We start from the raw sequence: 13,336 nt of genomic DNA on the forward strand, positions 1-13,336 counted from the left end.
GAAATGCACATTTAACCCACAAAACAGTAGCTTTATAACTGAAGAAAAAAATCCTATCTAACAATTGTTGGTCATGCTACATGTGATTCTTTTGTGCCCGAATGTCTTGCATATTGAACACTTATTCCTCCTTTTGGACTTAAATATTTCACCGACGTCCTTAACGCATTTGACTTTCTTCTTTTTGAGTTTGAGATTGTAGAGGGGTGGAAAGATCTTAGTGTCTTGCAATTCTTATATCACAATCCATTCGAACTCTGGAGGGACAACGTTAATAGCTCCAGAGTATGCGATGAAGTAAGTTTCAACTTTATAAATTGATGAAGAGTACTCATAGATGGAGTTACCATAGCCTTTTCCATCACCATACTTTGCTCGCAAAGCGGCCATCGCATATTCACACGACATTCTCACCAAGTCATATTTCCTACAAGAACAACTCCTCTCTAAGAGATTGACCTTGGTAGTAACACCATTGCCAAACAAGGTGAATTGGTCGAGACCCCCATTTACATTAGTCTCATACAAGGAATCGTTCGCACTCTTAGTATCCCTTAGTATCTTTTTTGCACAAGACACAAATTTATTATTTGTACTGTTGACAAAGACATGCCGCTCCCTAAACTTTTGACCAAATTTCTAGCAATTGAATTAAATATGTACGACATGGGGGTACTCCTGTTCATCCGTCAATATCGAGTTGAGCGACTCGGTGATGTTTGTGGTCATCACATCGTACTTATTACCCGGCAAGTGTACTCTACTCCATTTCTCAAATCCAATCACATTTTCAAGGACATGTGCTGCCTCAGGGCAATTATTCTTCAATTCCGCAAAATGCTTGCTAAACTCATCAAGAGAATAAGCCTTTGCCACAACGTAGAATAGATAAAGATGTTCTCTACAGTGTTGATTTACACTAAGATTTTCAGCAAGGTGCCTCATGCAAAGTCCATGATGCGTACGACTATAAACACGAGAGAAGGCATTGGTAATGCTGATGTGCCTATCATAGATTACATATAGATCTGGTTCATCTTCTATTGTAGACTTCAACTTCTCAAAAAAGAAGGTCTAAGAAGCATCGTTCTCTTTATCAACAACATAAAAAGTAATAAAAAATATATGGTGTTCTCTTCATCCACAACACAAAAGACAATTGGAAAAATATGATTTTTGATGTCCTATGTAATGGCACTCAGCAACACACACTCGTACTTGCCATACAAATATGTGCCATCGATGGCAATTACCTTTCTCATGTGGGCATATCCCCGTATGTAAGCTCCAAATATTAAAAAGTAGTAAACGAATGATCCATCCATCCTGTTTACCATGATAGAGTAAGAAGACCCAGAATTCAATGACTCCACCATATGAAAAAAACTGACAAGCAAGCATATACGTGCTCCGATGTCCCGCGAATGATGTTCTTTGCAATTACACTTCCTTTCCAATATATCCAATAGCTGGCGTTGCAATGAATTTACCTAAACACAATCCTCTGAATTTCTCTTATGCTTGGACCCTTACCATCCCCAAAATGATTTATGCATAGTAAAGCGATCATTTCGGATGAGATTCTCTTATGCCCGCTCGGGGCATGCTCAACACCGCATGTGTGGAACCCAACATACTTATATATGTAAATATTTTCGAGGATTTGTACTTCTTTACCTGCAACAACCAGCCGCAACCACGAGATACACATTTCACCTTCAACATTTTGGTGTAGCTTTTCTCCATAAAATAATTAAAAGACTACCTCACCGTTGCTCCATCTAGTAGCATTTTGAGCTTTTTCTTATCGACGAATGTTTAATCATAATAGAAATTGGTTCCATCGGTGAAGGAATGTCTTGGTTGTGATCCCATTCCACAATCTTCTTCTGCATCTTGCGAGTCCAATGAAACGTCTTACATATGCATAGAATCATCTTCCATATTAATTGAATGATTGCCATCGTTCTCATAATCATCAAATTATCGTCGACTATCGGGCGTTGATACGGGGTGGTAATGAATTCAGCGGTCTTTCAAAGGGCCTCTCAGCTATATTTATCCTAAAAATAGACCTAAATCTATCTACATCAATATCCATCATGTACAACGACACACGTATATCATTATTTATGATCGTAGGATGCACCTTTTTCCTCGAATGCATTAGATAACTAATCACCACATCGCTCAATGTGCAATCTAGATCCCCACTCTTAATTATGCTTGCAACAAAGTCGTCATATGAACTGTTGCAGAGAACAGCGGGCAGTGTCACCTTGATAAAAGATTTTCATTTCCAACATTTGAGAGTTTCCTCTAATTCTCCCATGAAACCACCAGAAATCAAAACAAATTCTGTAATAGACAGTCTAGAATTAAGCTTTGGTCAACGAACGATTATGCAGATAGTCTATGTCGGGATATATGCACAGTCGATGACTGACAATGACTGATCGATGACTGGGCAGATATCTGTACAACAACCTTGAAATTGTAAATATTATTTCTAATCAACGATCGTTGGGTTTATGGAATAGGAAAATGAACTTGGAGTTGCTTTGAGTAATATGAGTGATTTAAAGCTTTTTAAAAATGGTGGAAAGTGTGTTTGAGAAGATAGAAAAAAAATAGGGTAACAATGGATGCAATGGACAAACTTATGATGTTTGTGGACTGATTTAGAGCTGATCGAAGGAAAATAATGCCGAAAAAGTAACCTGAATCGAAGCTTTTTGGAGGAAAAGAACCTTCTATTTTAAACTTTTGAATTTTTTTAAAATTATTTTTGGAAACCAAGCTATTTTTATATTATATAATTATGAATGATGGAGTGGGTTGAAGTGTATTATTAGAAACTTGTAGGTGAATTTGTTAAGTTGGAAAAATTTGATGATGAGGTGGATTAAAGTGGGTATATGGAAAATTTAAGACTTTTGTCTAAATGACAAAATAAGTTTTGAAAAGAGTCTTTTGGCATGAAAGCCTTGGTGTCTTGGGTTCACGAGCATTAGGACCGTGATTGCAGAAATTTGAATTTAATAAATATCACAAAATCAATCACACTTCTACGATATTGACAGAGGTCGAAAAGTAGATTTTCAAATAAAATCAACCAACATATGGCTATAGAAAAGAAGCATGCTGGTATTACAAATTGATAAAATCTCTTGGTGAAACTATCATTGATTTTCTTTAATTATGCAACTATTAAATGCAATAGCCAAGAATCAAACCAAGCTATGTATTGTGGCATAGTACTACTCTGCCATAGGGGTTTGTTGGTCTAAGACTTTTATATTTCTGTTATAAAACAGTAAAGAACAAGAAGAAGAGTAGAGAGAATAGAGAGAGTAATTATTATTTCTTGTCTTGAGGGATGATTTACAATGAAGGAAACCCTTCTATTTATAAGAAGAATTTGTCCTTAATTTCATACTAAAAGACAAGTATATCAAATTCTGATAGACATAAAATAGATCTTGATAGACATTCACTATAATTGATATATATCATAACACTCCCCCTTGAATGTCTAACAATACGCATATAGGATACCTCATTAAAAACCTTACAAGGAAAACCCAGTAGGACAAAACCTCGTAAGGGAAAAAGAGTACAATGCATATTAACTCCCCCTAATAAGAACATCCTTGAATCTTTGCATTCCAATCTTGTGCACTATCTTCTTGAAAGTTGCAGTTGGAAGAGACTTGGTGAATAAATCAGCCACATTGTCACTTGAACGAATCTGTTGTACGTCAATATCACTATTCTTTTGGAGCTCATGTGTATAGAAGAGCTTTGGTGAAATGTACTTTGTTCTATCTCCTTTTATGAATCCATCTTTCAGTTATGCTATGCATGCTGCATTATATTCATATAAAATTATGGGTACTTTGTCACATGTCAATCCATATTTTTCTTGAATGAGATATATTATGAACCTCAACCACACACACTCTCGGTTTGCTTCATGAATAGCTATAATCTCAGCGTGATGGCTACAATAGACTGTGTTATTGATCTCCAAGTTATGGAAGTACCCCCACATATGAATACATAGCCTGTTTGAGACCGAGCTTTATACAGGTCAGATAAGTACCCAGCATCAGCATAACTAACAAGATCAGAACTGCAATCTTTAGAATAAAATAAGCCCATATTGGTAGTCCCTTTTAGAAACCCTAATATGTGTTTGATCCCATTCCAATGTCTCTTAGTAGGAGCAGAACTATACCTTGCTAGAAAATTTACTGAAAAGGAAATATCAGGCCTTATAGTATTTGCAAGATACATTAGTGCACCAATTGCACTAAGATATGGTATTTCAGGACCAAGGAGTTCCTCATTCTTTTTTTGAGGTTGGAATGGATCTTTATTCACATCAAGTGATTGAACAACCATCGGAGTACTTAATGGATATGCTCCATCCATATAGAATCGTTTCAACACCTTTTCTATATAGGTAGATTGATGGACAAAGATATTGTTTGTCAAATGCTCAATTTGCAAACCAAGACATAACTTTGTCTTTCTGAGATCTTTCATCTCAAATTCTTTCTTTAGGTAATAAATTGCCTTTTGAAGATCTATTGGCATTCCAATAAGGTTTATGTCATCGACATAGATAACAAGTATAAAAAACTCCGACGTTGTTTTCTTTATGAAAACACATGGGCAAATTTCATTATTCGTATAACCTTATTTAGATAAATATTCACTAAGACGGTTATACCACATGCGTCCAGATTGCTTCAAACCATACAATGATCTTTGCAATCTAATGGAATACATTTTCCGAGGCTTTGAACTATATGCTTTCGGTATTTTAAATCCTTCAGAAATTTTCATGTATATCACATTATCAAGTGATCCATATGGATAGGCTGCTACCACATCCATAAAATGCATTTCAAGTCTCTCATGGATAGTGAAACTAGTAATATAACACAATGTTATTGCGTCCATAACTGGTGAATATGTCTCATCATAATCGACACCAGACCGTTGTGAAAATTCTTGTGCAACAAGGCATGCTTTATGCCTTTGTATTTTATTTTTCTCATTTCTTTTTTGCACAAAGACCCATTTATAGCCAACATGCTTAACACCATTAGGTGTTTGAGTTATAGGTCCAAAAACTTCACGTTTGGCAACTGAATTCAATTCAAATTGAATTGCTTCTTTCCATTTTGACCAGTTATTTCTTTGTCGACATTCAGTGACAGATCGAGGTTCAAGATCTTTTCTATCTTCCATGATTTTTGTTGCAACATTGTATGCAAAGACATGATCCGCTACTATTTCAGATCGATTCAAATTAGTTTCAACATCACTTGAATTTATGGATAGTTCCTGATTTTTTTGAGTCTCAAGCTTATTAATTCCTTCAGGAATATCAGCATTGGTCAAATCTTAAGCTTTCATATGAGGATCTTTCATAGTGTCATCTTGACCATTTGTTTTTCTTTTTCTAGGATTTCAATCCTTAGAACCTAATGGTCTGTCACGCTTTAAGCGTGCTTTAGATTCATTAGCTATGACACTAGTGGATGGTCCTTTAGAGACATCAATTCAAATAAGGACTTCTCTGCAGAAATGTGTGATTTGGTGATCCTTTTCAAATTAGTAAATGCGTTCGACATTTGATTTGTAATTTTCTACAGATGAATAATCTTTTGTACTTCTTGCTCACAAATAGAAGCACGTGGATCAAGATAAGATAGTGATGGATTTTTCACAAAATTTTTCTTTTGATGTCACTATCTTTTCCCCCTAATTTTGAAAAAATTATCTCATCAAATTGACAATCTGCAAATCGAGCAGTAAACATATCTCCTATTAATGGTTTAAGATAGCAAATAATGGAGGGTGATTCAAACCCAACATAAATTTCTAATCTTCTTTGGGGGCCCATTTTGGTGCGGTTTGGTGGTGCTATAGGCACATATACACCGCACTCAAAAATTCTCAAATGAGATATATTAGGCTCTTGACCCAAAATCAATTGCAACGGAGAAAATTTATGATAATTTATCAGTCTAAGACGAACAAGTGTGCAGCATGCAAAATTGCATGACCCCAAACAGAAGTGGGCAACTTAGTTTTCATAAGCAATGGTCTTGATATCAACTGCAGACATTTAATTAATGACTCAGCAAGGCCATTTTTAGTGTGAACATGGGGTACAGGATGTTCCACTCTTATTTCAATCGATAAGCAATAGTCATTAAATGCTTGGAATAAAAATTTTGCAGCATTATCAAGACGAATAGACTTGATTTGATTATCGAGAAATTGTGCTCGTAATCGTATTATTTGTGCCAATAATTTTGCAAATGCTAAGTTGTGAGATGACAAAAGGCACGCATGAGACCATCTAGATGAAGCATCTATTAGGACCATAAAATATCTAAATGACCCACTGGGTGGGTGAATGGGTCCACAAATATCTCCATGTATGCGTTCCAAGAACGCAGGAAATTAATCCCAACTTTTGTTGCCGATGGCATCACAATCAGCTTGCCTTGATAACAAACATTGCATGAAAATTCACCATTCTAAAGAACCTTCAAGTTCTTTAATGGATGACCATTTGAATTTTCTATGATTTATCTCATCATTATTGATCCTGGATGTCCCAGAAGATCATGCCAAAGTACGAAAGTATTGGAATCAGTAAACTTTCAGTTTACTATAGAATGCGCCTCAATTGCACAAATCTTTTTCCAATACAGACCAGAAGATAAAGCAGGGAACTTTTCAATAACACGTGTCTGCCCAGAGACATTCTTGGTGATACCAAGATATTCAAGATTCATCTCATCAATTGTCTTGATATGATAACCATTTTTATGGATATCTTTAAAATTTATCAAGTTTCTCTGAGACTTGGGAGAAAACATGGCATTATTTATGATGAGTTTAGTCCCTTGGGCAAGATTATAATGACTTTTTCGAAGCCTTCAATCAAATTAGCACTACCAGAAATAGTAGTGACATTAATCTTGCCCATGTTTAGATGAGAGAAATATTTCTCGTCTTTGAATATCGTATATGTAGTACTGGAATCAATCAAACATATATCTTCACAATTTGACAGCTTACTTTGAAAATTATCCATATCTTAGCCTTAGCCTTCAAATTTGAGACGGTAGAGCCTCATGCTGATAACGTGTTATAAAATAATAAAGAACAAGAAGAAGAGTAGAGAGAATAGAGATAGTGATTCTTATTTCTTCTCTTGAGAGATGATTTACAATGAAGGAAATCCTTAGGGAGAATTTGCCCTTAGTTTCACACTAAAAACAAATACATCAAATCCTGATAGACATAAAATAAATCTTGATAGACATTCACTATAATTGATATATATCATAACAATTTCTTATTTATAATTGTATTCATCCAGTCCCCATTTTGTGCAAAAATAATCAATAAATTCTATTGGTTCCTTCATAATAAATTGAAAAAGAAATAGTTATTTCTGTTTTTTTTATGCATCTCCATACGATTATGTTATCGGTGAACTGTACTGATTAAAAGGCGAATTTGCTTCTTTGGAAAAGACCTGCTTTAGTAGTATTTAACCTTACCACAATCGTGAGGGACTTGTTTGTTATTATCATGGTTTTAGGAGAGCGAGCTAGGTCGTCACAGTCACATCAGTTTCATGTGGTCCGTGATAGCGGATAGTGACAATTGGCTCGTGGTTCCTAAGACGGACCTAGAGGTATAAATACCACTTTTTTAAAAAAATAATTTTATTCTTTCACTAGTTTAGACTTCTAAACTTTGAAATTACATATTTAGATTCTGTTTTCACCAATTCAGCATGGGTAAGTGTTCTAAAAATCTCCCTGAATTTATATCATGATTTATAAATAGTAAAAATGGTTCATATATAAAAGTTCATATGTGATCAAACAACCAACAATCAGATAGTGATAGAATGGCCTGTTATTTAGTGACAAATTGATTGACGATAGAACGAAGAATGATATTATATGATTGTGTTTTCATAGACGAGTATTATTTATCTCATATGGACTATTTTACAACACACTCTTTCATATATTAAAATACAATTTATTAATCAGTATCAAGTTATACGCATATTATAATTCCACATCTCTGTGTATGTATAAGAAAGCAATTGACTAGGTTGCATTTCAAATGCAATACATAATAAAGATTAAGAGCTATATATATCTTGGATGCATTATCAAAGATTTGGGCGGATGTAGAGTGTATGTTAGAAGTACATTTGAATGTGGTAATTTTAGCTCAGACCTTGTATATGTTAAAAATCATTAAATCAATAAAAAGTAATACGCACTATATTTCATATCCATAAAAAAAAACGGAACGCAATATAATCTCAAACTTAAATTCATAAAGTTGAAATCTTAAATTGACATGTATATGAGGCTTACTAGCTTATAGGTGATAATAATTCTAGCAATAGTATCAAATATTATTATGGTAATCATATAAAAGATTACAAGGATGTAGCATCAATGAAATAAAATAAACTAAAAATAAAAATCAACATCTCAATAATATATAAATTTGAACTTTCTAGAATTTTTCAACAGTATTCCTATTAGTGATAACTTAAAATGCTTCATCTAGATTTTGGATTTGAACTTCATATCCCAAAAGATTCATCCACTTGAGGATGAAGCTCCGCTTTCCAATTGATTCAAACGATTTTGCAAATCAGAACCAACGGTGTTTAACCAATCTTCAAACTTGGTCAATTCCTCTGCACTAGGCTCCTCAACAGACTCCCACCGACTTTTCTGCCCAGTTTCCATCACTTCATCATACATATTTTTTTGAAAAACTGCATCCTTTTTTATGGTATCAAGTTCTTCAAGCCTGCTATTGAGTTCATTCACTCTATGTCGAGCATGAGCCGCGACAAGTTGAGCACTTATACTTAATTGTAAATCAGAATTCTGAAAACAAGAAACGATTGCATCAACTGTAGGGTGAAAAAACGAGTAAGGCTTACCAGTAGGGGAAAAGATTATCATTCCGACGTCAACATCACATTCTCTAACAAGTTCACTAGCCTTTTTGTATAAACCCGAGCGACGCTTTGAGAAGCTAGCGTATAGGTCATCTCGTTTTTCTATTTTTTTCATTGGTATCTTTCGACGTCCTTTACCTTTCTAATTCTCCATGGCTAAATTTATAAGAAAGATGATTAAAAAATTATTGATGAAATGATGTATGAGAAATGATACTTGCAAGAAGGGAGATATCACAACTATTTATATACATCAAGATTTTATCAGATTAAATTTCTTTCCAAATATTAAGATGAAAAATAATATTTCCATCAAAGTAAAAATAGGGAATGCAATCAATTTTATGCTTAAAATATATTTTACATGCCAACCACATCAATAAAATTTTGGAATGTTAAGTTAAAATAGTAAATATTTTACTATATATACTCATGATATTTATCAAGTTGCTAGTTAATATGACCATAATTTGAAGGAACACCAAAACCACATACCAAATATTATCAAATGTCATGTAAGCAAATCAAGTCTCATTGAAATTTAACCTCAAATAGAAAAATATTATGAATTAATATTTGACCTAAAATATAAAAATATCTTAATGTGCTTATCTTACCTAGTTTAGGTAGGCAATAGTTAATAACTGATTAAACATAGAAGTGATATAAATCTATTGCATACCAAAACTTTGGAACTTTATAGCAACATCAAATCCTTCTTATGTTTTAATGAAATATAAAAATAAAAATTAACTTGAATAGGTAAGTGTTTTAATAAAATACAAAAACAAAAATTCAACTTTCAATGTATGTTATAATTAACCAATATTTGATTTCTTTGAAACATGTTTAACAAGCTTGTTGAAATATATATGAATGTAACAAGCAATCATCATTTTTAGAGGAAATTTTTAAAATGCATAACCAAATGAAAATATAAAAATGTAACTTGACTAGTATAGAATATAAATGTAAGTACTCAGAAATTTTACCTGGCACTTTTTTTATTGAAATTTATATAAACATTTATGAAAAAAATTACATAACAACACAACTTACTTTTATTAAATTATATAAAAATTTTATCTCTTCTATTAATTATCTAAATCCCATTTTTTTTTTCTTAAAACAGTTGGATACATTCACAAACTCATAAATTTTCGAATACATAATTTTAATTGTGTATCTCCATTTGGTCTAGTTAATGTATTGTGTATCTCGGCCAAATAGTTTCAGAAATGCATGTATCTCAGTAATCAAAATTATGTATCTCAACTTCAAAATTATGTATCCAGATGCTAACTATGTATTCAAAAATTACAAAATAAGAAATTATTTGTAATTTAGTAAAGACTAGAGATCGAAAGTAATTAGAATTTAGAAGTAAACTTATTGGGATTTTATAAGTTTTACACTATTTATGGAGTAAATTCATTTCTCGCACCATTTTTATTAAGGTTACCCTTTTCTTTCTTCTCCTTTTGATATTGATGTTAGACAGAGCATTTCTTTATGTCGTACCATATCGTACCATACCATAAGTTTTTTATTCTACCTTTAACGAAATATCTTTATGGTGACATGCTTATAAACCAGACTTCAAAGGGGTTAATTTCATGGATTATTATTCAAATTTTCTATTATTACATCAAAGTTATTACCGAATTTTGGTAGTAAAAATCATTCAATTTAGACCAACTATCATGAACATACTTAGTTATTTTTTTCCAGCCAAAAAGCCACTCAACTTTCCCTAAGTTTAGTAATTAGCGACTTTTTCAACACAAATGTTTAGTATCTTTCGTGGGATAAAGTAAAAATCGACTGGCTGCTGATGAAATTACCCCAAATTCTAGTGCTCTTCTAAATGTGCCAATTATTTATCTAAAAATTACACAAACCCACAACTTATATTTCACTTATCACAAAAAATCTCATCTCCCTAAACATATGATTACATAAATCCCACTTTTTAAATTTCTCTCTCTTAAAGTACATATACATACATATCCCCTTTTCTCTCAGGATTTTTCCCCTTAAAAAAAGGCTACAATCAAGGGTCTGTTTCCATGTTTGAAATAAACCGTGTTTGACTGCAACTCACTGACATTTAATTTTAACATAATCTCTTTTTATCATTCTGATTTTTTCGATTTTGAGGTTTGTAATTTTTTTATTTTTTTTTTACATTATCGAAATTTGATGATTTCGAATGAACAAATTATTGCATATTTTGATTAAGTAATTTTTTGGGTTTCTACTTTATCAAAATATAGTTTGTCTATTTGAATTTTCTTTTTTTCTTTTCAAAATCCTCTATTTCAAGTACTAATTACATAGTACTTAGTAATGTATGATTCTCCTTCTTTTAGTTTAAGATTAACTCAGTTAGAGTATAATAAACCAATAAATTCGGTAGTTAGGTTCATTCCCGAAGTATTTGATTACGAGAAACCTAACTTTATTGAAAACAGATCAAAAAATCATAATGATCCCATCAAGATGAAAAAAATTAACAAAAATGCTGGTGGAAAGTCGAAAAAAATAATTGAAGAATCCTTAAGAAAATCCAAAAATATAATACTGCACGGACACGTCTACCCAAGGTATTTCTGATTTTTTGATTTTGTTTTTTTTTTTTGTTAATTTTGTTCTGAGTATTTTCTATTTTTTCAGTAATCTGAGGTTTTAAAACCGTTAATTAATAGGGAATAGTTGTTGGTTATTATGTAGATTGTGGGTTTTTTCATCAGTTTGTAGTTATGTTAGTAGTCTACTAAAGATTTTTCTGTTTTTTCAATTTTGAATTTCATTGTTAATTTGTACTGAGATATTTATGTTATTTTCGATAATGTGAGATTTTTAAATTTTTAATTACTTAGAGATGGTTGTTAGTTTAGCTGTAGATTTTGGGAGTTTTCTTCAATTTGGTCTATCTTTTAGAATTTTTTCGTGTATATACATAACACTTGTTTGTATAATACATACGTGCTACTTTTTTAATTTGAAATACATTTAATCTATAATTCATATACATATGTGATGCCTATATATTTATATATTAGTATCTATGTATGTGTTAACAATATACATTATTTATTATATGTTGTTGAAAATATACATAAGTGGATTTTGAATTATGTTTTTTATGTGTGTTTGAGGCAATGCACATTACATATGTATATGTTAGACATATACATAAGTTTTGATATGTTGCTTGATGTGCAATTAAATGTCCAATTTTGTTATATGTTGTTATGAACATACATTACTGTTTATATGTTGTTGAACATATACATGAATGGGTTTGGATTATGTATTGTTATGTGTGTTTGAGGCAATGCAAATTACATATGTATATGTTAGACGTACATAAGTTTTGATATGATGTTTGATTTGTAATTAAATGCCCATTTTAATATACATCATATTTTTATGTATGTGTTAATAATATACAAAACATTACACAATAAGAATGTGGCAGCTTGTAAGTAATCTTTTATTTTTTTTATCAAGTATTACTAATGATGTGTTATTTAATTAACGCTGTTCTTTGTATGCATATCAGGGACTGTGGAGTGTTCATTGTTGGGTATGCGGAATACCTAAGTGAAGGAATGAATGGGTCTTCAGTGGGTTTTGAAGCAGAGTACCATCGTATGCGATACGCGACACTCCTTCAAAATTATAGTTTTCAGAAAGCGAAGAAAGGTTATGCTAGTGACAATGACGACCCTCCAAGACCAAGGACAAAAAATATCTTCCTACCCGATGAAACTAAAATAGTTAGTATTGAGTAGTATTTAAGATCATTATGGTGAAGACTTTATATTTCAGTGGATTTGTTTAGGAATCTAGAATTTGAAACTAATATTAGTTGTTTGTTATGAAACACATTTGACATATGTTTCTGGATTATAGTTTAATCTGTTTTCTGCATTATATTGTATATTATGCACATTTGTATTATCGTGCATATGTCTACATATACATAGAATAGTTGATTACATATATACTACTAGAAATTATCCCTATGGTGACGGTTGCAAAATCATCGCAATAGACAGAAAAAACATTGCCATAGCTCTACCGCAACGGTTCAGCAAGCATCCTATAGGTGGGCGTTGCGATAGGTCTATGGCAACGGTTTATGCGACGGTTGTCTGAACCGTCGCCATAGCTTAACCTATGGCGACGATTATTTTTTGACTTATTAAGATGCCTATTTTCATCTATTGTAACGGTTACTAACCGTTGCAATAGAAGCTATTGCAACGACATTAAATCGTTGCAACA

At 32.3% G+C, this 13,336-nt stretch overlaps 2 protein-coding genes across 2 annotated transcripts; both read right to left on the minus strand.

Moving 5' to 3' along the window:
• Positions 1-234: 234 nt before the first annotated feature.
• On the minus strand, positions 235-945 carry LOC124887181. The gene is made up of 2 exons (XM_047396368.1): positions 664-945; positions 235-561 (listed from the first exon to the last, which is right to left on the minus strand). Exons 1-2 carry the CDS (start codon positions 943-945, stop codon positions 235-237), a joined length of 609 nt encoding a protein of 202 aa, XP_047252324.1.
• A 7,724-nt stretch (positions 946-8,669) lies between these two features.
• On the minus strand, positions 8,670-9,155 carry LOC107841197 (agamous-like MADS-box protein AGL29). The gene has a single exon (XM_016685184.2). It carries the CDS (start codon positions 9,153-9,155, stop codon positions 8,670-8,672), a length of 486 nt encoding a protein of 161 aa, XP_016540670.2.
• Between the last annotated feature and the right edge of the window lie 4,181 nt (positions 9,156-13,336).

Source organism: Capsicum annuum, chromosome 9 (genome assembly GCF_002878395.1).
Source record: "Capsicum annuum cultivar UCD-10X-F1 chromosome 9, UCD10Xv1.1, whole genome shotgun sequence".
NCBI lineage: Eukaryota > Viridiplantae > Streptophyta > Magnoliopsida > Solanales > Solanaceae > Capsicum > Capsicum annuum.

Bases quoted from the DNA above. Each gene is read 5' to 3' on its own strand.
- LOC124887181 (XM_047396368.1), bottom strand. From the start codon at position 945: ATGAGGCACCTTGCTGAAAATCTTAGTGTAAATCAACACTGTAGAGAA. The intron at 562-663 runs GTACATATTTAA...TGTGCAAAAAAG, and splicing joins AACAGGAGTACCCCCATGTC to ATACTAAGGGATACTAAGAG.
- LOC107841197 (XM_016685184.2), bottom strand. From the start codon at position 9,155: ATGAAAAAAATAGAAAAACGAGATGACCTATACGCTAGCTTCTCAAAG.